Source organism: Elephas maximus, chromosome 16, assembly GCF_024166365.1.
Source record: "Elephas maximus indicus isolate mEleMax1 chromosome 16, mEleMax1 primary haplotype, whole genome shotgun sequence".
Taxonomy (NCBI): domain Eukaryota; kingdom Metazoa; phylum Chordata; class Mammalia; order Proboscidea; family Elephantidae; genus Elephas; species Elephas maximus.
The window spans coordinates 55348843-55376478 of record NC_064834.1 but is presented as its reverse complement, the minus strand read 5'-3'; the positions used below and the strand labels follow the sequence as shown (position 1 = coordinate 55376478).

The 27636-nt window shown below is 39.9% G+C and overlaps 1 protein-coding gene across 10 annotated transcripts in view; it reads left to right on the top strand.

The window, feature by feature from the left end:
- The window catches only part of STN1 (STN1 subunit of CST complex), a 58244-nt gene that overhangs the window by 3673 nt on the left and 26935 nt on the right, over positions 1-27636 (top strand). For 6 of the 10 annotated variants that reach the window (XM_049855234.1, XM_049855242.1, XM_049855236.1 and 3 more), the window contains exons 3-8: positions 958-1053; positions 4274-4342; positions 17182-17358; positions 18125-18248; positions 20461-20632; positions 26986-27108. In XM_049855234.1, the coding sequence (XP_049711191.1) occupies positions 958-1053; positions 4274-4342; positions 17182-17358; positions 18125-18248; positions 20461-20632; positions 26986-27108 (761 nt within the window). The remainder of the gene's footprint in view (positions 1-957; positions 1054-4273; positions 4343-17181; positions 17359-18124; positions 18249-20460; positions 20633-26985; positions 27109-27636) is intronic. The other 4 variants (XM_049855239.1, XM_049855238.1, XM_049855237.1 and 1 more) reach the window with 3 other exon arrangements.

Here is a 27636-nt window from a genome sequence, read left to right as displayed (position 1 = left end):
GTGAAGCTTTCTACTCATGACCTTTGTGGAAAAGGCATCTGAATTTGGCAGGGCTTGCCATTCATCAAGGGCTGATTCTTAAGTCTGGAATTGCAGAAAGCACGCATGCCACTGATTTTTGACATACACGCACACACATACACACACACACACAAACCCCACATACACAATTAACATTTAATGAAGTAGATGATGCACAGGTAGTCCCGATTTGGGATTTACTCAAGTTATGATGAACTGCACTGCTATGGATTGAATTGTGTCCCCCCAAAATACGTGTTGTAAGTTCAGACCTCTATGCCTGTGGTTGTAATCCCATTTGGGAATGGATTGCCTTTATTATGTTAATGAGACAAGATTAATGTAGGGTGTATTTTGAGTCAATCTCTTTTCAGATATAAAAGAGATTAAATGCAAGCTAGCAAGAGAGATGGGAAGACAGATGCCAAGCATAGGAAGATTGCCCAGGAACAGAAGCTCAGAAGAGACAAAGACCTTCCTCCAGAACTAACAGAGAGAGAAAGCCTTCCTTTAGGGCCAGTGCCCTTAAATCAGACTTCTAGCCTCCTACATTGTTGAGAAAATAAATTTCTGTTCGTTAAAGCTACCCATTTGTGATATTTCTGTTATAGCACCACTAGTTAACTAATACGCACTTATGACCATCTGTTTGTTTTGGTACATCTTTTTGTTAGTGATATGTACTACATACAGTGTTACGGTCTGTAATTTGCTTATGTTATCATTCTCACATATTCCCTTGCAGATGCTCAATTTTATGATTTACTGTTCCAAACACTACTCTGTTTTGAAATGAAAACTACAAAAAAGAAAAAAAAGAGAGGTATTCGGCTTACATCAAAACCAACTCACAGTAGTCACCAGAACAGAACCCAGTTGTAAGTCGGGGACTACCTATACTTATAAAATAAATTGATTTTGCCTTTTGTTTTTTAGGTATATTTTTTTACAATGGGCATCCAGTAAAACAGGTAGATGTCTTAGGAACTGTAGTTGGAGTGAGAGAAAGAGATGCTTTCTACAGTTACGGAGGTAAGAGCAATTGTGTCTGAGGTTTAGCTTATGCATAAGGACCCACTTAGCTGAAAGTTGAACTGTAAGCAGTCCCAGCCTTTGGGAGCAGCTGATGACTCTCACAAAGCCCATGCACTTGACTCTTTCGAGATCAGAGGAATGAGGCTGTATGAGGACTTCATTCCTGGCCCTAGAACCATGTCAGGTACTAGGCCTGGGATATAAACGGGCTTCACTTAGCCCCCTTCCCATTATAAAATGATTTCAGTGATAAATGTGTGACTATTCCTCAATAAACATTTCCCTCAGAGTGGGTGTCCCAGAGCAAAACACGTCTGTGGGGCTCTGAGAAAGCAAAAAGTATCTGAATATTGAATGAATTGAGAGTAGAAGTGCTTTTAACTTTAACTGCTGTGCAGTCTGTTCAAATGGAGAGCTGCCTCCTTCCCTGTGGTCCTCAGGCCTAAATTGGCTCTTGGGCCACCTGCCAGGCTGTCCTTAGCCCTGCTCCGCCTGACTCACCACAGGCCTGTGCTGGCGGGTGCTTCCTGCTCATGCTGTCTGACTCGCCCTGCAGCTGGAAACAAAAGGCATACAGCCCAGGCGGCTCTGGAAAGGATGTGGTGCTGCCCAGCCAGAGAGGATGCTGAGCCGCCCTGCAAGGGTGGTCATCTCTGGGCATTCCCGCAGTCTGATCTCGGGGCACATTGCACAGGCTCTGTGGGCAGAGATACAAACCAGTGGAAGTCAGAGGGTTTGGTGGTGGTGCCCAGAGTACACAGAATGGCTGGCAGCAACTCCAGCTCACACCTGGAATCCTGGGAGGCTGCAGTGAAGACCAGGATGACCTCACATTTTCTAGAACAATGTTCATATGCTCTCTTTCTCTTTTTTTTTTCTCTCCATTGCAAATCAAGATTCTAAACTAGCCAGAGAAGTGGTGTGCCTAGAGGTGTCATACATTTTTTAACTCAGAATGCCTACCAATTTTTTACTTGTTAAAATGATGCTTAATCATTATAAACTAAAATTTAAAACTAGAGGACATTCAAATAAACCCCCACAAATCAGATAAAAATACTATTAATATTTGAGTAAACATCCTTCCAAAATTAGAAGTCTTAATATTGAATAAGTATAGCCGTGCCTTATTTCCTCAGTACTGTTATGCATATTTCTTTCACTTCTCAGTATTTCTATAATTAGGCTTACAGCCATTGTATGCGTTGAATGTGAGGTGCCTTCTCCACACTCTGAAGGAAACTGATATTAAGCAATGCCTGCTTAAAGCCATTGCTGTCTACGTACACTATTTAATAATGTTTTATAGAAATTAGATTATATCATATAAAAGATTTTTATTTTACAATGAGGAATGAATATCCTTTAACAGCAGTGAACATAAGAACTGCATTATAACTTTGTATTTTCTCATGCTGTTCTCATAACCAATTCCGTATTTGTAAACGTTTCAATTATCTCTAATTTCCAGTGTCATAAGCAGTATTGCAATGAACAGTCTTATACAAAATCCATATATTTGTGTACTTTTTTGGTTTTTCTCCTCAGGATAAGTTACTGGAAATAATTACTAAGTCAAATTTCTAAATTTGAGAAATGTTTCCAAACTTGCTCTTCAGAGTTGACTCTAATACACACTCCCACTAACAGAACCTGAGGGTATCAATATTTTTATTATTTGTCATTCTGGTAGTGAAGTAAGGAGCCCTGGTGGCAAAATGGTGAAAGCAATTAGCTGCTAACTGAAAGGTCAGCAGTTATAACCCATCAGCCACTCCAAAGGAGAAAAGAGCTGGCAATCTGTTCCCTTAAAGAGTACAGCCTAGGAAGCCATATGGGGCAGTTCTACTCTGTCCTGTAGGGTCGCTATTAGTCGGAATCCACTCAATGGCACACAAAAACTGGTAGTGAAATTATTTAAATTTGCCTTAATATCCTAATAACTAGTAAATTTATCATCTTTTTATATGCTTATTGACCATTTTTATATCTTTCACGAATGGCATGATCTTTGCCATATTTTCAGTGTTTTTCTTCTTAATGTGTAGGAACTCTTTATATATTAAGGCACTACCTCTATTATTTGGAAAATTGCTGCACACTTTCAGTTTTTTGGTAGCCGTATATATCAGACTTTTCTCTTTAATGAATTCTGACATTCAGATCCTACTTAAAGAGGTCTGTCCCCACTAATGACAAGCACAAGGTTAAACAGTATTCACCCATATTTTCTTCTTGTCTTCTTAATATTAAAAATATTACATTACAAAAATAAAACCCATCTAGAATTTATTTTACTATAAAGACAATTCTGGGCTTCTGCGTTCAACACAGATATTATTACCTCCATGATTTAATTGAGCAATCAAAACTGTTTACCTTGAGATTCTTCCAAATTACGTGTGCTTTTACAAGCCTAGTTGATTTTTAAAAAATCATTAGGCCCACTGACCCCGTGCTTAGCAATCTCTACTCTGAGCTTATCAGAAATTAGGCAAAGAGAAAACACCCATCATCTCATAGGAAACATTTCCAAATTTCTCTACAGTCCCAAAACCAAGTGCCATGGGAATTGTTTGTTTTTTGCACTAGGGATAAAATAAGCCAAACCAGTATTATTTTTATGGCCAGGATATAAATATTTCTGTTATGAAAACCTGTGACGTGCTTTATTTTACTGACAAGCCCTGCAGTTGTAAGGACTGGGCAGATGATGTTTCACGAAGAAAAGCCCAGGCCCAAAGGCTTGGGATGTTGTATCTTGGTGAGTTAGCAAGCTAGCGAGGGAGCAAATGGTGACAGAAGGCTGCACTCTAAGTACCTGTGCCTCTGACCACAGACCACAGACCACAAGACCATGTGATGCTGTTTTGTTCCAGGGCGAGAGAGAAAGGCTGACTTTGTATGTCAGCAGTCCTTGCTATTGAGGACACAATTTTTAGGAGAGAGGGGTAGACAAGAATGATTTGTACCCTTCAGGTAGGGTGAGTGAGATGTTGAATACATTATGCTGAGCTCGTGTATAACATTGGCTTGTGCCAACAATCAATTTGCATTGCTGTAGGGTGGGAGATTATTCCTGAAGGTGGAAGGAGAATTTGATACGGATTTGGCCCACCAGGCTATTGAAAACTGTCAACTTTTAGTATGGCAAATGCAGTGACCACATGCTAGTTCACCAGCAATGCCAAATCTCTCCTTTATGCTTTTCTTGCAGTGGATGACAGCACAGGCGTTATAAACTGCATCTGCTGGAAAAAGTTGAGCAATACTGAGTCTTCGTCAGGTAATTAATTTTGTTTGCCACGCTTCTTTACTTCTCAGCTCTCAGTGAACATTACCCAAGGTAGCTCATCAGAAGAGCTGTAGGGGTTCAATTTTCACATTTATCCACTAATGAATTACATTGATCTACTTGAAGCATCGGACCCAGAGCTTTGGCTCTTCTGAAAACTGACTCCATAATAGGGGGGCCAGTTTTTCTCCCATCTCTTTGGTGCTCATTTCCTTCTAAGTCTTTGGGAACATAAATAGGATACTGTGAGGTTTCAGTCATTCATTTTTACCATCCCAGTTATTGCATTGGACAGATCTGCTGCAAAAGATCTCTTAAAGTGTTGAGAAGCAGAGATGTCACCTTGAAGACTAAGGTGTGCCTGACCCAAGCCATGGTATTTTCAATCGCATTATATGCATGCTAAAGCTGGATAATGAATAACAAAGACCGAAGAAGAACTGATGCCTTTGAATTGTGGTGTTGGCAAAGAATATTGAATATACAGTGGACAGTTAAAAGAATGTACAAATCTGTCTTGGAAGAAGTACAACCAGGATGCTCCTTAGAATCAAGGGTGGCAAGACTATGTCTTAGACACTTTGGACATGTTATCAGGAGGGATCAATCCCTGGAGAAGGACATCAAGCTTGATAAAGTAGAGGGTCAGTGAAAAAGAGGAAGACCCTCAGTGAGATGGATTGATACAGTGGCTGCAACAATGGGCTCAAGCATAACAATGTGAGCATGGTGCAGGAGTGGGCAGTCTTTTGTTCTGTAGTACATAGAGTCACCATGAGTCAGAACTGACTCAACGGCATCTAACAACAACAGTTATTACCGAAGTCAAGATGTTTTAGGCTAATTGTCAGTCAGGTCAGAACCTCCTTCCTCTAAACATGCCAAAGAAGATTTTGAAGACTTCTCCCGCATGGTTGCCAGTAACTTCTATGCTGGCACGATCCAGATTTTCTGCAGTCTCTAATATGTTCAAACAGATACACCAGGAATTCTAAGCTTGATGAGAGGGTAAAATTGTTTTCCTTGGGAAATTCATCATTAAATAATATAAACCAAAAAGGAACTTTAAAATTGTATATGAAGACATTGCCTATAACTGAAACAGCATTTGGTATTACTTGAATATATATTAATAGTTCTTAGGTTCCTTTTCAAGGAGCCCCGGTGGCGCAAACCGTAAAGTGCTTGGCTGCTAACCAAAAGGTTAGCAGTTTGAACCCACCCAGCAGCTTGGGAGAAAGACCTGGTGATCTGCTTCTGTAAAGATTGCAGCCAAGAAAACCCTATGGGGCAGCTCTATTCTGTCACATGGGGTTGCTATGCATCAAAATTGACTCAATGGAACCCAACAAGTTTCCTTTTCAAGTTGCTTAAGGTTGTAGCATTAAAGAAAATATGCAGTGTTGGCTCTAGAGAAGCTACAGAAACTGAGACCTTTTTTTCTCTATTCTAAAACATGTATAGTATGGTGTCATACATGGTGGATATTTGCAGTTGTTTCTTCTCATTTTGAGTCATGCCACATCAGTAAATGAAGGTCCCAAAAGCTTTACTTCGTCCATGTCATTAAAGTTGATTGTACTTTGAGGAGGGAGCTCTTACCCAGTTGTATTTTGAGTGCCTTCCAACCTGACAGGCTCATCTTCCAGCACTGTATCAGACAATGTTCTGCTGCTATTCATAAAGTTTTCACTGGCCAGTTTTTTAGAAGTAAATCTTCAGGTCCTTCATCCTAGTCTGTCTTAGTCTGGAAGCTCTGCGGAAACCTGTCTGCCATAGGTGACCTTGCTGATACTTGAAATACCGATGGCATAGCTTCTAGCATCACAGCAACACACAAGCCACCACAACCATTGCCCATGGAAGCAACAATCAAGAAATCAAATAATGTATTACATCTGACAAATCCGCTCCAAGAGACCTCTTTAAAGTGTTAAAAAGCAAAGATGTCATTTTGAGAACTAAGGTGCCCCAAGCCCAAGCCATGATATTTTCAATCGCCTCATGTGCATGCAAAAGCTGGACAATGAATTAAAGAAGACAGTGGAAGAATCGATGCCTTTGATTTATTGCGTTGGTGAAGAAGAATGAATGAATGGACTGCCAGAAGGACGAACAAATCTGTCTTGGAAGAAGTACAGCCACAGTGCTCCTTAGAAGCGAGGATGGCGAGACTTCATTTCATATACTTTGGATATGTTATCAAGAGGGACCAGTCCCTGGAGAAGGACATCATGCTTGGTAAAGTGGAGGGTCAGCACAAAAGAGGAAGACCCTCAACGAGATAGATTGACACAGTGGCTGCAACAATGGGCTCAAACATGGTAATGATTGTGAGGGTGGCACAGGACCGGGCGATATTTTGTTCTGTTGTGCATGGGGATGGTGTGAGTTGGAACTGACTCAACGGCACCTAACAACAATAATACATTGGGATCATTCAATAAATGTAGCTTATTTATTATCTAGCATCGAGTATCTATCTCCTTGTGTTATATGTGGCGAAAATGCCTATACACTTGGAGTAGTTTCTTCTTTCCCTTTTTCCATTGCAAAAGGAAATTGTCAGAATCTCACCTACCTGTTTGACTATACTGACTGATGTAGTGCTCATTTGCTTAATACTTTCATGTATTTAAATTTAGAATTTGGCCATAGGTTTCACATAACTTTGATATTCCCATTTTTTAATTTGGGAACATTTAAATCAATGGCACTAATTTGCCTAGGAAGCTTTGGAATTAAAAAAAAAAAAAAAACTAAGAGGACACCAGGTTTTTATGCAGATATCTCATAGGTAAGACATAAACCTATTAGATAATCAGAGATATGACTTTTCATATATGCCTAGGGTACTAAAATCATTTGCAAATTTATGGTTGTTGTATTGTTACAGTCTTTAATCAGAAGGTGTAGTTTGATTTTACGTACTTATTTCAGAGTGGGGAGAGATCAGTAAACTTTTGTATAAAAGGCCAGATAGCAAATATTTTCAGCTTTTTGGGCCACATAGTTTTTGTCTCAAATATCCAGTCTGCCATTGTAGCACAAAAGCAGCCACAGACAGTACGTAAACAAATGGGCATGACTGTGTCCCAATAAAACTTTATTTACCTGAGCCCAGAAGAACTAGGTGGTGCCTGGCTACCACTCCCAACCATTCTGATTAGGGCCACAATAGATGGACCCTGATACAATGGGAGAAAAATGTGGAACAGACCCCAGATTCTTAGTAAGTCCAGACCTACTTGACCAGTTGAGACTAGAGGACTTCCTGAGACTATCACCCCAAGGTACTTTTTTTCTTTATTTCTTTTTTTAATTGTACTTTAGATGAAGATTTACAGAGCAAACCAGCTTCTCATTAAACAATTAATACACATATTGCTTTGTGATATTTGTTGCCAACCCCATGACATGTCAACACCCTCCCCTTCTTTCCTGCTTTACCAGCTTTCTTGTCCCCTCTTGCCTTCTTGGCCTTGCCCCTGGGCTCCTGTGCCCATTTAGTCTCATTTTATAGGCCTGACTAATCTTTGGCTGAGGGGTGAACCTCAGGAGTGACTTCATTACTGAACTAAAAGGGTGTCCAGGGGCCATACTCTCCAGGTTTCTCCAGTCTTTGTCAGACCAATAAGTCTGGTCTTTTTTTTTTTTTCTGTGAGTTAGAATTTTGTTCTACATTCTTCTCCAGCCTTGTCGGGGACCCTCTATTGTGATCCTTGTCAGAGCAGTCAGCAGTGGTAGTCAGGCTCCATCTAGTTGTGTTGGACTCAGTCTGGTGGAGGCTATAGTACTTGTGGTCCATAAGTCCTTTGGACTAATCTTTCCCTTGTGTCTTTGGTTTTCTTCATTCTCCCTTGCTTCAGATGGATTGAGACCAGTGAAATATCTTAGATGGCTGCTCATAAGCTTTTAAGACCCCACATGCTGCTCATCAAAGTAGAATGTAGAACATTTTCTTTACAAACTGTGTTATGCCTATTGAGCTAGATGTTCCCCAAGACCATGGTCCCCACAGCCCTCAGTCTAGTGATTTGATCCCTCAGGGAGTTTGGGAGTGTCTATGGAGCTTCCATGACCTTGCCTTGTACAAGTTGTGCTGGCTTCCCCAGTATTGTATACTGTCTTACCCTTCACCAAAGTTACCACTTAACTATTGTCAATTTAGTGTTTTTCCCTCCCCAGCGCTCCCCTCCCTTGAAACCATTAAAGATTGTTTCTTTTTGTGTGTAAACCTTTTCATGAGTTTTTATAGTAGTGGTCTCATATAGTATTTGTCCTTTTGTGATTGACTTATTTTACTCTGCATGATGCCCTCCAGATTCATCCATGTTGTGAGATGCTTTGCAGATTCATCATTGTTCTTTATTGTTGCATAATATTCTATCGTGTGTATGTACCATAGTTTGTTTATCCATTCATCTGTTGATGGCCACCTAGGTTGTTTCCATTTTTTTGCTGTTGTGAACACTGCTATAATGAACTTGAGTGTGCACATGTCTATGCGTGTGACAGCTCTTACTTCTCTAGGATATATTCCTAGGATTGGGATTGCTGGATCATATGGTATTTCTATTTCTAGCTTTTTAAGGAAGCACCTTATTGTTTTCCAAAATGGTTCTACCATTTTGCATTACCTACCACCAGCAGTGCATAAGAGCTCTAATCTCCCTGCAGCCTCTCCAGCATTTGGTTATTTTCTGTTTCTTTGATTCATGCCAGTCATGTCGGGGTGAGATGGTATCTCCTTGTAGTTTTGATTTGTATTTCTTTGATGGCTAGTGAGGAAACCCTGGTGGCATAGTGGTTAAGAGTTCGGCTGCTAACCAAAAGGTCAGCAGTTCGAATCCACCAGGCGCTCCTTGGAAATGCTACGGGGCAGTTCTACTCTGTCCTATGAGGTTGCTATGAGTTGGAATTGACTCAACAGCAATGGGTTAATGGCTAGTGATTGTGAGCATTTCCTCATGTGTCTGTTAGCTGCTTGAATGTCTTCTTTAGTGAAGTGTCTGTTCATATCCTCTGCCCATTTTTTAATTGGATTATTTGTCTTTTTGTTGTAGAGGTGTTGGATTTTCCTGTAGATTTTAGAGATTAGACCTTTGTCGGATTTGTCATAGCCAAAAATTTCTTCCCAGTCTGTAGGTTCTCTTTTTATTCCTTTGGTTGTCTTTTGATGAGCGTTAAGTGTTTAATTTTTAGAAGATCCCAGTTATCTAGCTTATCTTCTGGTGTTTGTGTGTTGTTAGTCATGGTTTGTGTCCTGTTAATGCTGTGTGTTAGGGCCTGAGATACTCTTCAAACATTGAACCGAAACTGTCCCCTGAGGTTACCTTTTAGTGAAATAATAGATTAGAACACAAAGGATATTATCTATGAGTATGGTGGTCCATTAAAAAGCCATCTGTATATGAGAACAAACTTCAACAATTACTCTACAGCAAAGATGAGAAGGTGAGGAAGCAGGGAAACTAGAGTACTAGAAACAAAACAACCAGAATGTAATTAAAGAAAATGTTGACACATTGTGAAAAATGTTACTGAACAATTTGTGTAGAAATTGTCAGATGGGAACCTAATTTGCTATGTAAACTTTTACCAAAAACACAGTAAAATATGATTAAAATTTTTTTTTTATTTACAAAAATAGTCTATGGGCCATCTTGGCCCATGGGCTGTAGTTTATTGACGCCTGTTTTAGACATTGTTTAATTTTCAAAGTTAACTTCTTTAAAGAAACCTTGTCATGAATATTATTAAGTTTATATATTTTTAGATAATTTTTTAGATAAACAAGCCTTTTTTTTTAATAATTTTTATTGTGCTTTAAGTGAAAGTTTACAAATCAAGTCAGTCTCTCACATATGAACTTATATGCACCTTACTACATACTCCCATTTACTCTCCCCCTAATGAGTCAGCCCACTCCCTCCTTCCAGTCTTTCCTTTCGTGACCGATTTGCCAGTTTCTAACCCTCTCTACCCTCCCATCTCCCCTCCAGACAGGAGATGCCAACACAGTCTCAAGTGTCCACCTGATACAAGTAGCTCACTCCTCATCAGCATCTATCTCCAACCCCTTGTCCGGTCCCTTCCATGTCTGATGAGTTGTCTTCGGGAATGGTTCCTGTCCTGGGCCAACAGAAGGTCTGGGGGCCATGACCACTGGGGCCTTCCAGTCTCAATCAGACCATTAAGTCTGGTCTTTTTATGAGAATTTGGGGTCTGCATCCCACTGTTCTCCTGCTCCCTCAAGGGTTTTCTGTTGTGCTCTCTGTCAGGGCAGAACAAGACAACTTTTAATAGTGAGAATGAGATTTTGAAAATATCATTAAGTTGAATAAAGAAAAATCTCAGTGGGTAACCTTAATTGGAAGTTACTTTGAGAATTAAAATACAGAGTAAAAGTACAAGGAGAAAGCCTGAAAATGATTCACCTTATGTTACATATGAAGTTAGGTTTTAAATTGTCCCAACTAGCCCATTCTCTCCTTTTAACTTAATTGCCCTCAATTTAAAAGTTTCCCATTGAAAAGTGGCCAATGAAGACTCATTTTTAAAATAAAATTTTGTCTAAGTCAAAATCATGTTTCAGTCAGTTAAAGTATAAGAATATAACATTAACTCATAAATGTCATGTTGAATATACCATATGACTCAATTTTAAGAGCAGAGTTAAAAAAGCTTGGTCCTTAATATTAGAATTTTACAATCTGTCAGGGTAGAATAGGCTGCTTAAAATGAAATCATGTCAGGCTCCAGCCATGTCATTATATTCATTAAATTACACAGCTTGAACCCTTCTTTCAGCAGCTTGGCTTACCCTTGAAATGAAAGCTGAGCCTGTTTTTCTCAGACCAGCCATCAGTCTGATAATGTCAGTGGGGCTATATGAAGCATTTAATACCACCTATAATTTCTTTAATTTCTGAATAATGGGAATGAAATTGATATTTATAAATGTCTTTCAAATTCAGCCTAGAAGTAGAAGAGGACTTGGAGATAGGCACACAAATGGAATAGACTTTTTTTTTTTAAGTTATTTGTTGTTGTTGAGAATGTACACAGCAGAACATACGCCAATTCAACAATTTCTACATGAACAGTTTGGTGACATTGATTACATTCTTCAAGTTGTACAACCATTCTCACTTCCTTTTCTGAATTGTTCGTCCCTCATTAACATAAACTCACTGCCCCCTGAGTTTCTCATCTTTCAAGTTGCTGTTGTTAATTTGATCTCATATAGATAGATTTTAAAAGGGAACAATGCTCAAGGCAGACATTCTTTACTAGTTAAGCTAAGCTATTGTTTTAAGATGACTTCAAGGGATATTTTTTGTTTATGGTTTAAAGATTATCTCAGGGCAATAGTTTTGGGGGTTCATCCAGCCTCCATGGCTTCAGAAAGTCTGGATTTCATGAGAATTTGAAATTCTGTTCTACATTTTCTCCCTTTTTTCAGGAGTCTTCTATACAATCTTTGATCAAAACGTTCCGTAATAGTAGCAGGGCACCATCTAGTCCTTCTGGTCTCATGGCAAAGGAGGCAGTTGTTCATGGAGGCAGTTAACCACACATTCTGTTTCTTCCTACTGTTTCTGACACTCCTTCCTGTGTTGCTCCAGACAAGTAGAGACCAATCGTTGCACCTTGAATGGCCACTTGCAAGCTTTTAAGACCCCACGCACTGTGCAATGAACTAGGAGATAGAACAGAATCGTTAACCACGATATTAGGCCAATTAACTGAGATGTCCCGTGAAATCATGACCCTAAACTTCCAAACTAAGAAACCAAATCCCATGAGGTATTTGGTTGTACGTAAGCAGACTGAATAGCTGCTTTTCTTTTTTTTTTGTTATTGTTGCTCTAAATATATCTACCGCACAAGGAATAGACTTTGAAAACGTAGTATTTCTTAAGGCAGTGAAAGACAAGCAACGGATGGGGAGAAATAATTGTGAAGCATATCTGATAAAGGACTTGTATCTAAGGTACATAAAGAACTCTTAAAACTCAACAATAAGAAAACAGTACAGTTAAAAAACAGGCAAAATAATCTGAATAGACATCTCACCAAAGAAGATATACAGATGGCAAATAAACATAAAAGATACTCAATATCGTGTGGTCATTAGGGAAATGCAAATTATAACAATAATGAGACATCACTGTTCATATGTTAGAATGGCTAATATCCAAAACACTGAAACACCAAATGCTAGTGAGAACATGGACCAACAGAACTCTCATTCATTGCTGATTGAAATGCAAAATGATACAGGCACTTTGGAAGACAGTGGCAGTTTTTGAAAACACTAAACATAGATTTACCATGTGATCCAGCAGTTGTGCCCCTAGGTACTTACCCAAATGGGTTGAAGAATTATGTCCACACAAAAACCTGCCCCAAATGCTTATAGCATCTTTATTCATAATTGCCCCAAATTAGAAGCAACCAAGCTATCCTTCAATAGGTGAATGGATAAACAAACTGTGGTATAGCTATAAAATGAAATATTATGCAGCAATAACAATAAATGAGTTATCATGCTAGAAAAAGACATGGAGGACCTTAAATGTATGTTGTTGCTGTGAGGTGTCATCGAGTCTGTTGCAACTCATAATGACCCTATGTACAACAGAACAAAACACTGCGTGTCCTCACAATCATTGTTATGCTCAAGCCCATTGTTGCACCCACTGTATCGATCCATCTTGTTGAGGGTCTTCCTTTTTTTCAGTGACTCTCTACTTCACCAAGCATGATGTCCTTCTCCAGGGACTGGAGTGAGAACGTGCTCTTCCTGACAACGTGTCCTGGCTTCTGAGGAGCATTCTGGTTGTACTTCTTCTGAGACAGATTTGTTCATTCTTTTGGCAGTCCATGGTATATTCAATATTGTTAGCCAACACCACAATTCAAATGCCTCAATTCTTCTTAAGTCTTCCTTATTCACTGTCTAGCTTTCACATGCATATGAGGCAATTGAAAACACCATGGCTTGGGTTGCGGGGGGCGGGGGGGGGGCACCCTACTTTCCAAGGCGACATCTTTGCTTTTCAACACTTTAAGAGAGGTCTTTTGCAGCATCTTTGCTTTTCAACACTTTAAGAGAGGTCTTTTGCAGCAAAAAAAAATTTTTTTTTGCGCAGCAGATTTGCCCAATGCAATGCATCTTTTGGTTTCTTGACTGCTGCTTCCATGGGTATTGACTGTGGGTCCAAGTAAAATGAAATCCTTGATAATTTCAACCTTTTCTGTTTGTCATGATGTTGCTTATTGGTCCAGTGGTGAGGATTTTTGTTTTCTTTATGTTGAGATGTAATCTGTACTGAAGGCTGCAGTCTTTGATCTTCATCAATAAGTGCTTCAAGTCCTCTTCACTTTCAGCAAGTAAGTTTGTGTCATCAGCATAATGCAGGTTGCTAATAAGTCTTCTTCCAGTCTTGATGCGCTGTTCTTCTTCATATAGTCCAGCTTCTCAGATTATTTGCTCAGCATACACATTGAATAGGTATGGTGAAAGGATACAGCCCTGATGCACACCTTTTCTGATTTTAAACTACTCAGTATCCCCTTGTTCTTTTCAAGCAACTGCCTCTTGATCTATGTACAGGTTCCTCATGAGCACAATTAAGTGTTCTAGAATTCCCATTCTTTGCAGTGTGATCCATAATTTGTTATGATCCACACACAGTCGAATGTCTTTGCATAGTCAATAAAACACAGGTAAACATATTTCTGGTATTTTCTGCTTTTAGCCAGGATCCATCTAACATCAGCAATGTTATCCCTGGTTCCACATCATCTTCTGAACTGGGCTTGAATTTCTGGCAGTTCCCTGTCAATATACTGCTACAGCCACTTTTGAATGGTCTTCAGCAAAATTTTACTTGCATGTGTTATTAATGATCTTTCAATAACTTCCACATTCAGTTGGATCAGTTTTCTTGGGACTGGGCAGCGGGGCGGGTAGGCATAAATATGGATCTCTTCCACTCAGTTGGCCAGGTAGCTGTCTTCCAGATTTCTTGGCATAGGCAAGTGAGCACTTTTAGCACTGTATCTGTTTGTTGAAACATCTAAGTTGATATTCTGTCAATCCCTGGAGCCTTATTTTTCACCAGTGCCTTCAGTGCAGCTTGATTTCTTCCTTCAGTATCATCAGTTCCTGATCGTATGCTACCTCCTGAAATGATGGAACGTCGACCAATTCTTTTGGTATAGTGACTCTGTGTATTCTTTCCATCTGCTTTTGATGCTTCCTGTGTCTTTCTGTATGATTCCAACTTTATGACATTCTGGAAAAGGCAAAACTATAGAGACAGTAAAAAGATCAGTGGTTGGTCAAGGCTTGGGGAAGGAGAGGGGAAAATAGGTGCAGAAGTACAAGGCACCTTAAGGAAAGTAACACTGTACCGCATGATAATGTAGTAGTGGATACATGACATTATGCATTTGTCAAAACCCATAGAACTGTACAACTCCAAAAGTGAACCCTAATGTAAACTCTGGACTTCAGTTAATAATAATGGATCTATCTATTGGCTCATAGTCTTTGGGCATGTTATCAAGAGGGATCAGTTCCTGGAGAAGGACATCATACTTGGTAAAGCAGAGGGTCAGGAAAAAAGAGGAAGACCCTTATCAAGATAGATTGACACAGTGGCTGCAAGCATGGGCTCAAGCTGAACGATGATCGTGAGGATGGCGCAGGACCGAGCAATGTATTGTCCTGTCATACATAGAGTCGCTGTGACTTGGAACCGACTTGACAATGTCTTAACAACAGCAACATATTGGTTCATCAGTTGTATACAATCTTCCACACTAATAGAAGGTGGTAATAAGGGAAACTGTGCAGTGGGCAGAGAAAGTACATGGGAATTCTGTACTTTGTGCATAATTTTTCTGTATGCCTAAAAGCATTCTAAATAGTGTATCAAAAAAAAAAAACAAAACAAATACTTTAGTCCTTTCTAAAGGAACCCAGTAAGCTGAGTAGCATTAGTGATGGTTATATCCAGATTCTTAGGTATCGGTTACTGGATACACAAAGTTCTACAGGCTCCGTAAGTTGCTGTTTCGGTTAATAGAGTAAAAAAGAAAAAAACAAACCTGTTGCTGTCAAGTTGATTCTGACTCATAGCAAGGCTATAGGACAGAGTAGAACTGCCCCGTAGGGTTTCCAAAGAGCATCTGGTGGATTCAGACTGCCAGCCTTTTGGTTAGCAGTCAAGCTCTTAACAACCATGCCACCAGGGTAAATGTATTGAAATTAATGCAGACTCTGTACAGTACAAAGTCATGGTTATTGAAACTATATTAGGTTAAAAAACAGAAAATTTTATCAATAGACCAAAAGAGGTATTCTCTCTATTATAGAAACCCTAGTATATGACAAACTAGAAATACTGTAACAGTCAGTCCCTGGGTGGTGCAAACAGTTAATGTGCTCAGCTGCTAATCGAAAAGTTGGTGGTTTGAGTTCACCCAGAGGCACCTTGAAAGCAAGACTTGGTGATCTGCTTTCAGAAATCAATCGTTAAAAACTGTATGGAACACGGTTCTGCTCTGACACACATGGGGTCATCATGAGTTAGACTTGACAGCAACTGACGGTGGTGGTAGGTGGTAGTGTATGATAAACCAGAAAAAGTATAGCAGTGGGAAATAAATCAACATCTAACAAATGTTGCTGGTTTGTGTAAAAAAAAAAGTTTGTGTAGATAACAATAATAAAAAAAGAAAAACTTTGATCCCTATGTTGCAGCTTAGGTAAAATAACCTAAAGAAGGCAGAGTTGATATGGGGTTAAATATGTTAAGCTCCCATAAATCCCTAGTGTTAAAGTACTAAAAGCTATCATCAGTTATAAGACAGATGGACTAAAAGATTTTTTCAAACTTCTATGCAGCGAAATGAAATCAAATAAACATAAGGGAAAAAAAAGGCAATGAAATGGGGATAACAGGTAATAAATATACCTGATATAGCTTCCCTAAAACTTTTAAGAAACTAGCGTAAAGTGTTGAAGAGATGAAGAGCTTATACATGAAGAAATAGAGAGTAAATTATCTTATACAAAAATATATAGCCTCTCTTACAATTTAAGTGCAAAATAAAATCTTATGGAATTATTCTATGTGTCTTCGTTACCTAGGACTGCTGTAACAGAAATACCACAAGTGGGTGGCTTTAAAGAACAGAAATGTATTTTCTCAGTTTTGGAAGCTAAAAGTCCAAATCAGGGCTTCTGCCATGTGGATTCCTTCCTTGATTCCTTGGCAATCCTCACATGGCATCTGTCTTCCTCCGTGTGAATGCATATCTTTATGTCTTTGCTGCTCTTCATATAACTCAAAGTGATTAGGTATAGGATCCACCCTACACTGGTATGGCCTCAGCTGATTGGTTGATTACATTAGATTGCATTGTGGAAAGTGATTGCATTACATTATGTAGCATTACATTACATTAGATATAAGGTGATCACATTACATTCACAGGTATAGAGATCAGGATTGTAAAACGTATTTTGAGGGGGAAACAATTTCAATCCATAACATTATATATCTGTTAAACTATTAAAAACCTAAATGACTGAAGCCAATGTAGGAGCCATCAGTGTGCACGTGTTGCTGGTGCTATCATGTAAAAGGAATGGTTTGATTATTTGCTTCTGGAAAACATTCTGATAATATATACTAAACTGTAAATTTCTTTGTACTCTTTCATCCAGTATTGCGTTGGTCTTACTCTGAAACTACCTCACGGATATTGCATGGGCATTGTGTTGTAATTTCTCTGTTTCCTTCCAGCCCAAACAGCTACAGCTGCCTCAAACCCAGCAAGAGACCTGAGCTTAACCTCACAGCTTAAGAAATTGCAAGAAACCATTCAGCAGAGAACAAAGATAGAAATTGGGGACCTTATCCGAATCAGAGGCTATGTCCGCACATACAGAGAAGAGAGAGAAATTCATGCCACTGCGTATTGTAAGCGCAAGATACTTTTACCAAGTTGGTTGTTACCCTGGATGTACGCCCAATAAGCTGTTATTTAGCTAAAAGTTAAATTTCCAAAAACTTCAAATAAGAAAATGTAACTATTTCATGGCAGAAATTATATTGCATAACATGCTTTCTTTAGAAATGCAGCATTTTGTAATTTTATTTTGAAGAGTTTTAATTATGAAAGAAAATGAATGACTTAGATATATAGTTGTCTAATTTTATTTTGGACAACCTAGTAGAATTTCTAAAGGTGCCAAGTGAATTTGGAACCCTAGAGTTCAAGGTTCTAAGTGTATCCATTAGGGGAAAGCATTCATATTCTTCAAAATGGTGGCGATTTCTTGAATACCACTGAGTTCAGTAACTTTGAAAGGAACAGCTAATCAGAACCGTGAGAGTCCCACATCATCTGAGTGATACCCTTTGCACTGCTCTGTCTGTTTTTAGTTTGAAATCTCAAAGAAGGCCCCTGTTCAACAGAGTAACAGATGAGTAAATAATGCATTAATGTGTTTTCCCTAGTCCCAAGCCAGTCCCTGCCAAAGCCTTGATGCCTAGGGAATCTCGTTCCATCTAACAGGATGACCGGGAACCACTTAGTGCAGCTAGACTGTAATGATTCTTGGTTCCCATGTGGAGGAGATCCACTGAGTGCCCCATTTCCTGTCATCCTAGCAGCAGTTTGGGCACGGGAAAGAACTGATTTTAATGTAATTTCTGTGGCATATTTCTCCCTGTGGTTTGCTAGATAAAGTGGACGATCCAGTGTGGAGCTTCCAGATTTCAAGGATGCTTGAGCTGCCCGTTATCTACAGGAAGGTTTATGACCAGCCTTTCCACAGCCCAGCCCTAGAGAAAGAGAAGGCGCTGAAGTAAGTTATGGCATATCCCTGCTGAAAACAGGACCACAGCAGCAAAGCCAGACACTGGGGTAGACCTGAGTGTGAATCCTGAAATGTCTACTTACTCACTGTTTTCGTCTGTAAAGTGAAGTGGTAATAGTACAATTGGAGGGCCTGAAGGAGCGGGAGCACAGAAAAAATATTTGAAGAAATAATGGCTGAAATGTTTCCAAATTTGAGATCCAAGGAGCTCAACAAAACCCCAGGAAACCCAAGGAAAACTACGCCAAGCCATGTAATAATAAACTACCAAAAATGATACCAGAGGTTCTCAACCCATTAGGGGACATTGGTAACGTCTAGAGACTTTTTTTTTTTCATAGCTTGGGGGATGCTACTGAGATCTAGTGGGTAGAGACCAGTAATGTTGCTAAATGTCTACAATTCACAGGACAGCCCCCCTACAACGAAGAATTATCTAGTCCAAAATTTCAGTAGTGCTGAGTTTGAGAAAAACTGATGGGATATCATTATGAAAACATTGAAAACTGCTGCCAAGGCAATATCTTCATATTCTTGTTATGTGTTCTTTATTCCTGACAAATGTGGCAAGTGAATGACACAGGAGTGTGTGACTTTTTGTAAATCACTTGCGCACTGCATACTAGGTGGAGCTGAGCACCAGAAGTGAAGGTGCTTGGACGATCAGGGCTGCTTGGGGAGTAGCTTCCAGAACCCAAGGCCGGTTGCTCACATCCCTGTGGGGAACTTTATAGCCCATTGTGTGGATTTAATGATCTGGTGTATTTAAAAGAGTGTATAGCTGAGCTAATGTTTTTCCATTGTAAGCATATACCATACACACCGGTTGCCATCCAGTTGATTCTAGCTCATGGCGACCCCATGTGTGTCAGAGTAAAGCTGTGCTCCTTAGGGTTTTCAATGACTGATTTTTTGGAAGTAGAGTGCCAGGCTTTTCTTCTGAGGTGCCTCAGTGAACTCTGACCTTTAATCTTTTGGTTAGGAGCCAAACATGTTAACTCTTTGCATCATCCAGGGACTAGTGCCTGTTTAATTGTAAGTGAATGTTTGTTATAAAAGTTTAAACATGTTGTTAAGTGTGAAAGGCAAGGTACAGAACAGTATGTATAATACACTGTCTTAGTGTGAAAATACCCCAGGAGAAATAAGAATATATCATATTTTCTAGTATATGCGTAAAGGAACTCTGGGAGGAGATACAGAGAACCAATAACGGGCTACTTAGGGGACGGGTATTGGAAGGATGAGGTCAGGGAGGGGGTAGAAAGGAGACTTTCCATTGTGTACCTCATAGTTTTTTTAACATGTGAATATATTACATATTCTAAAATTATATTAAAAAGAACAAACTGTGGACTTGTATAAAATTAAAAGTTGCTACTTTCCTTTTTTTTTTGGCCTTTGGTACCGTTTCCCAGAGGTTACCACTGTTCATAGCTTAATGTGTATCCTGTGAGAACTTTTTTCTCCCTTGCACGTGCAAACGTAACTATTCTCCCCTATGCATATTTTTCAAATTGTGCTTTAAGTGAAAGGCTACAGAGCAAGTTAGTTTCTCATTAAAAATGTATACACAAATTGTTTCATGGCATTGGTTGCTATCCCGCATTGTGTCAGCACTCTCCCCCTTTCCCTTTCTGCCCTGGGTTCCCTGGTTCCATTCCTCCAGTTTTCCTGTCCCTTTCTGCCTTCTCATTTTCACTTTTAGGCAGGCATTGCCCATTGGGTCTCATATGTTTGATTGAACAAAGAAGCACGTTCCTCACATGTGTTATTGTTTGTTCTGTAGGCCTGCCTAATCTTTGGCTGAAAGGGGAACTTCGGGAGTGGCTTCAGTTCTGAATTAGAAGGACATTCACCCATACGTTTTGTGGGTTGTCATTTACTTTTTACAAAAATGAGACTATACCCTGCATACTCTTCTGCAACTTAACTTTTTTCCTTAATTTATCATGAATCTCTTTGTTAGCTCACTTAGGTCTGATTCATCCTTTTAAACAGCCACAAAATGTTCACTGTATGAATTACCTTTTTTTCAAAAACACGCATGACTATAAAGTGAAAAAAAAACCAAACCCATTGCCATCAAGTCGATTTCAACTCATAGGAACTCTATAGTGTTGCATATTCTAGCTAAATTTCCCACAAGGAATAAGGGTGATGGTTTTCTGCAGGTATTTTCAAAACTTTTCCCCAACAGCAATCCAGGCACCCTGGACCTCGCCAGCCTCACATGTTTGCTGAGTGAAAAAGCCAAAGAATTCCTTGTGGAGAACAGAGTGCAGACCTTTTACCAGCAGGAGTTAGAAATGGTGGAGTCTTTGATGGCCCTTGCCAATCAGCCTGTAATTCACAGCGCCTGCTCTGACCTAGTAAGTGCGGCATGCCCATGTGAGAACTCGAGTCTCCTGCTCCCCGTCTGCAGCTAATGGGTGTGAGTGGATGTGACTGTGGGATGGTGACTCACAGGGGTGGACCCAGGGATCAGAGCTGGTGGTTCTGGCACATGTCGTTTCTATTCTGGAAAGGTCACTGACCACCAAGAATGTGAAACAAGAATGCACCTGCCCTTTGCTTAAATTACTTAAATTAACCTCATTAGCTTAATCTTCAGGTGGGAAAAAAAAAATAGCTAAGGTTCTTAGTACTTAGTTCCTAGTACTCACTGAGATGGGTATTTAATCTCAGCAGGAGCCAATTGAATGGGGAGTAGAGAGGAAGCTGTAATGATCATTCTAAAATTATTTATGGATCAGCAAGATCTTCTTGAACCAAAGTTTTTAAATGACTTGTTTCCTCTTCTTCAAAATAAGTTAATCTGTCCTGTTTTAGGAGTTGAAGTAAAGACCTAGTTGTATTCAGTAAGTAAAAATAACTAAACAATTTAAAAGTAAACATTTCAAGTAGTTTTTTTAGCTGTCCCTGTTTTTCATCACTAGTCTCTGTCCTGTAGGGTCGTTATGAGTCGGAATCGACTCGACGGCAAAGGGTTTTTTTAGTGTTACAGGTTAACTTGTTTCCTGTTTTATTAATCTGCTTGGGATTAAGAACTGCTTGAGACTTTGATTTTAGACTTTCCTGTTCAAAGCCACTCATAAGGTTTTTTGTTGTAACACAACTCGTATTCATTCGTTCCTTTATTTTATTCCACCAGGAATAATCTCAGCTTAAATGTCACCTCCTTGCTCTCTCTGCCATCTGCTCTAATAGCCACTCGAGCCTTCACAGGGTGTCATCCTATTTTCCTGTCTCGCGATGTCACTGATATTATTTGTTGGCCTGCCTGTTCCTCCCCGAGAAATTAAGCTCTGTTAGAGCAGAGGTCTTGTCTGTCTCGCTCCTTGCTCTGTACCCATCACCCAGAACAGGGCTGGCATAGAGTCTCAAAGTAGAGTCCTTGATTGAAGGAATGAATGCTTTTTAAGAAAATTCAAATGATTTTAGGAAGCACTAAGTATCTGTTAATGGTGATGGAAAATTTGGCAATGGACACTGGTGATGGTTGCACACAATGTGAAAATGTAATCAAAGTGCCTGCATTGTACATGCAAAACATGTTGAATTGGCAGTGTATATTTTTACCACAATTTTTTAAAAATTCAAATGGTCGTAGAAACTGTATAGTTCAAAGTAAGGTTTCTTCACACCCTCCCTCCCATCCCCTTCCCCGAGAGGCAAGCACCATTACAATACTAATCTCTTGAATATCCTTCTGTAGAAAGTCTGTGCATGTAGAACCATGAGTAGTATCCTATTCCTTTGAACACAAATGATAGCATGCTAAACGCTAATCTATGCCTAGCTTCTCACTGAACACTATATCTTACCAATCCATTCATAGCAGACATATAGATTCACCAGTATATAATAATATTTTGTTCACATGTACCATACTTTATTTAACCAGTCTAACCGTTACTGGACTGTTTAGATTTTTCCAGTCTTTTGCCATTACCAGCAGGGCTTCTGTGTATACCCTTGACAGGTCACGCAAGTTGTTCATCATGATTCTCGTGGAACAGATATTGAATCACCATTCCAACCTCCTAGGCATTGTTACTGCTTCTCGGTTTCGTGAGCACACTTCATTACCTCTTCCTGGCAAGCTGTGTCCTCAGTGACCCAGGATTTCATACACAGAGATGAGGGATAGCATTTCAGGAAACAGCCGATGCAGAGGGTCACGATTGGGCACTTTATTCTCTCCAGGGCTGCTTCTATACAGTTGCAGCCCTCCAGCTGTCGATTGACAGCATGTTTGACCTTCTCCACATTTAATCATTTAGAGGAGGCTCACTGTCAAATTGACCTCCCAGGGCTTCTGATGACTCCATTGGCATGTTTGGAAGGAAACGAAAGCTTGGTGAAGACGACATTCTTCCTGTGAAGCCAACTCTTTCTACCGTGATATGTGTAATTAAGTAGAGACTTATGACTCTTGGAGGACCAAATGTCTCTTCCGTTCAAAATAATCCATGGGCAGCTTTTGGTGTGGTATATGATATCTCTTTTAAAATGCTTAGGGCAGAAGCTATGTTTAAAAAGAAATTAATTTGGCACTGTGTTTTGTCTTTGGAAACTACTTCCCAATCAATTATGAATTATTCCCTCACGTTGTTCTGGTTGGGGAGGTCACTATCATGAAATTAAATTCTGTTTAATGGAGCCCTACAGCTTTGCAGTGATGATGAAACCCTAGATCCTCTGGCGTTTTCTGTTGTCAGACAGATGAAAGCATAACAAGAAATAATGGTGGTGGTGTTATAGTCTATAGGTAGGCGGAGAATGAGCTTGAATGTTAACAACCTCCTTTCTTTTTTTCCCACCTTGGCCTGTCTTAGCAAATCCAGAAATGTGATAAGCAGAACTTGCAAAGCCATTGTTTCTGTGACAGCTGGGTGGATGTTGAGTTTGTTTGGGAATGAAGACTATATATACTTCAGAGATCCACCCAGTTCCTGACCTAAGATAGGAGAGGCTTAGTCAGGCTCAGCAGGTTCAGCCTGTAGCTGCATTTACCTGTGAGCAATTTCAGTTTCCTGAGTCAGAGGACTCTGTCGTTGCTCTGTAGAAAAAGGCAAGGACACAAATCCCGTTTTAGTCCAGGAAAAGCTACTGCTTAGCAGAGAAGATTGGAGGTTTTACCCTTGAGACTGCAGTCTTTATAACCAGGCCAGGGAAATATGTCCGAGGTCAGCTGAGGCAAATGTTTTTGGAAAGGAATCTTCACATATTGTTTATATTTACAGAGAACTTTTTCTGTCGAGCCCTCCCTGTTCACAGTTCAAACTCTGCTTTTAATCTCCCAGCCCTAGAGCGCTCCCTTCTTGCTACTTGGTCTTTTTGAAATCTGGGAGGAGGAACCAGCCTTTTCATATGGTCTGGGGATAACCAAGGATCATTTTTAATTTTTATTCTGCTTTAAGTGGAAGTTTACAAATCAAGTCAGTCACTCATACAAAAATTTATATACACCTTGCTACATACTCCTGATTGCTCTCCCCCTAGTGAGACAGCCCGCTCCTTCTCTTTACTCGCCCTTTTCATGTCCATTCTGCCAGCTTCTAACCCCCTCTGCCCTCTCATCTCTCCTCCAAATAGGAGATGCCAACATAGTCTCAAGTGTCTACTTGATCCAAGAAGCTCATTCTTTACGAGCATCTTTTTCTATCCCATTGTTCAGTCCAACAAGGATCATTTTTAATGATAGTAATAATTGTGTATGAGGCATTGTTGGTTCAGTGGTAGAATTCTTGCCTTCCATGTGGGAGACCTGGGTTCAATTCCTGGCCAGTACACCTCATGCACAGCCACTACCCATTCGGCAGTGGAGGCTTGTGTGTTGCTGTGATACTGAACAGGTTTCAGTGGGGCTTCCAGACTGAGACAAACTAGAAAGAAAGTCCTGGTGATCTGCTTCTGAAAATATGCCAGTGAAAATCTTATGGATCACAATGGTCTCGTCTGCAACTGATCCCGGGGATGGAGGAAGACTGGGCAACATTTTGTTCTGTTGGGCGTGGGGTTGCTGTGAGTTGGGCCCAACTCAACGGCAGCTGACGACAATAATAATTGCTTGACAATCACTGCTGGTTAGTTTGCAGTATTCCTATCTCAGTGAGAGATGTAATAAACTCAACCGTTAGGATTCCTATGTGAAATTGAGTTCAGATAGCAAACCTTCTCAGAATGATGAAGATTAAGTAGTTGTTATAAAGGTTTGTTAAGGAGTCTATATTGGGTTGATTGTGCTTCCCCTAAGTAAGAACACTCACGTGTAAAATGAAAAATAGCTTTGCCTTAAGCCCCCCTTGAATCAAAAGATGTATGGCTAAAGATTACTAGGTGAGGCGTTTATTCTAAACACACCCACATAGCTTTTCTGCCTGTGGGAGTCATCGAATATTTCTCAGCATTATACTCCCTACAGAGAATTAGTGCTATCATAACCTGGAGTGTTTGCCAACTTTTAAGTCCTGATGCTCTAACGATCAGATTCTCCAGCTTGTCCTGTTAAGGAAAAACATAGACAATTAATTAATTAAGAGTGTTAGACTGTCATCTTCAGGCCAGGGAGCATGTTTGTGCAACATCACCAGGATCTATTACATTAATAAAATGCCTGTTTGGGAGACCTCTTCTAGAAAGAGTGTTTATTTAGGAATAGAATTGTCAACACTTGAGACTGTTGGGGAGGAGTTCTTTCCTCTCCCTACTCCTTTGAGAAAATGTCATCAGCACATCTCACCCACACTCTTTTTCAGCACCTGTGGGTGCTTCCCCCAAACAGAAGACCTGTTTAAAGTGTTGAAAAGCAAAGATGTCACCTTGAAGACTCAGGCGTTCCTGATCCAAGCCATGGTGTTTTCCATTGCCTCATGTGCATGTAAAAGCTGGACAATGAATAAGGAAGACCAAAGAAGAATTGATGCCTTTGAAGTGTGATGTTGGAGAAGGATATTGAGTATACCATGGACTTCCAAAAGAAGGAACAAATCTGTCTTGGAAAAAGGACAACCAGAATGCGCCTTAGGAGTGAGAATGGCGAGACTGCGTCTCACATACTTTGGACGTGTTGTCAGGAGGGATCAGTCCCTGGAGAAGGGTATCATGCTTGGTAAAGTAGAGGGTCAGCAAAAAGGAGGATAACCCTCATCAAGATAGATTGCCGCAGTGGCTGCAACAATGGGCTCAAGGATAACAATAATGATGAAGATGGTGCAGGACTGGGCAGTGTTTTGTTCTTTTGTACATAGGGACGCAGTGAGTTGGAATCAACTCGCAAGCACCTAACAGCAACATGGGTGCTTCTCCAGGTAGCCTTAATTGCTTTTCATGACAGATAGGACTTTGCCTTCAAACACTTTTTTGGATACTTTGCCACATTTCTTTGGAGCTCCGTTCTTTATGACATCTTGACAAATTTCTTTCACATTAAAAATGGATCTACATCTTACAGGACAATCATTTTGTCATCGTTTTCTTTGTTTTGAGAATGAACTGAAAATACCCAATGAAATAACAAGAAGAATACAGTATTTCTAATGAAGTATTTCCATTCATTTCAGAAATCTTTGTTGGTTGCCCCCCCACGTGACCGGGAGAAGGTGACCAAGATGAAAATAAAGTGTCTGCCCAGAAGATCACAGTTGAGTTAACCATGCAGTACATAGCTAATAACTTAGTCTCCTTCATATGTCCCGTGAAGGCCACGTTGGGAATAAGAAATAGGATGACCTGGTACCTCTTTGAGCAAACCCACCTCTTAGAGAAGAGAAGCAACACTGAAAATGGGAAGATAGAAAACTGATTGCAATAGAGGCTCCTTTTGTGTAGTGTTCTTTGCCTCACTCCAGGACTTCTTTCCACCGTCAGCTTCAGGGATCCACCCTGGATAGGTTTCTTTACAGTTGTTTGCCTCCATCATTCTCCATTTAAAAAAAGATTTGACACTGATGACACACTAGACTCCCAGATTATTTCAACGTGTGTAAAATTCTCTGAAGTCCTTAGGAAGAGATTGTATATAGCCACAATTTCAGTGAAGAAAGGAGATACTATATATATATAGCTGCCATTGAGCCAGCCCCCAACTCATGGTGTCCCCGTGCACAACAGAACACTGGCCAGTCCTGTGTCATCCCCATGATCAGGTGCAGATCGGACCACTGTGATCCATAAAATTTTCATTTCCGATTTTCAGAAGTGGATCTCTAGGCCTTTCTTCCTAGTCTGTCTTAGTCTGGAAGCTCTGCTAAAACCTGTTCAGCATCATAGCAACACACAAGCCTCCACTGACAGACCATGACATGCACTGGCCAGGAATCAAACCCAGGTTTCCCACACGGAAGGCAAGAATTCCATCATTGAATCACCAACAACCTCAATGTTTGGGTCTGTATTAAAAACTAAATAAAAGATTGTACACCAGTGAAAGTAGCTTTTCGGTTTTATACTGCATATCATAGAATTAGACAAGAAAATCACAACTAAGTTGTGGAACGGTTATCAAGTATGACTCTGCCAGAGCAAACTTTTGTCTTCCTTAAATACCATCCTTGCTAGGCCTGAGCATACCTGGATTTTTTGACTTAGCGGATGAAAAGGTCTATCAGGCAAATTCCCAAACCAGTTAGTCTAGGAGGTTGCTCTCAGATTCTGTAAATTAGAACTGTTAGCCTTACTTCCTTCTCTTTTTTTTAATTTTTTTTCCCCTCTTCAACAGGTGGATTTTAAGAATGATACAGCTTCCCAGGCAATTCATAGTATATTTAAGAACGCTATACAGCTGCTTCAGGAAAAGGGACTCGTTTTCCAGAAAGAAGGTGGTTTTGATAATCTATACCATGTAAGAGACCTGCAACTTATTTCTTTTTTTTTTGTCTTCATAGCTCCAATCACAAATATATTATTTAAAAATGTCTATGGTGGCACAGTGGTTAGGAGCTCAGCTTCTAACCAAAAGGTCAGCAGTTCAAATCTACCAGCTATTCCTTGGAAACCCTGTGGGGCATTTCTACTTTGTTCTGTAATGTTGCTGTGAGCTGGAATTGACTTGATGGAAAATGGGTTTGGTTTAGTTTTATTGTTTTTTAAAAAAAACAATATTAAGGAAGTATATAAAGTAAGAGTGAAAGCTACTCTTACCTCTCCTGAAGTGCCACTTTCGACGGTATATCCTTCTAAAGATTTATCTCTGCAGGTATTTACAAATGCACATATACAAATATATGTTCTAGTAGCTCGTTTGTTTTACAAAAAAGAGGACCCTACTCTACTTCAAGATTTCTCAACCTCAAGCTATTGGCAGTTTGGGCCTGAAGACTCTGTTGTGGGGGACTGCCCTGTGCCTTGTAGGATGTTTAGCAACATCCCT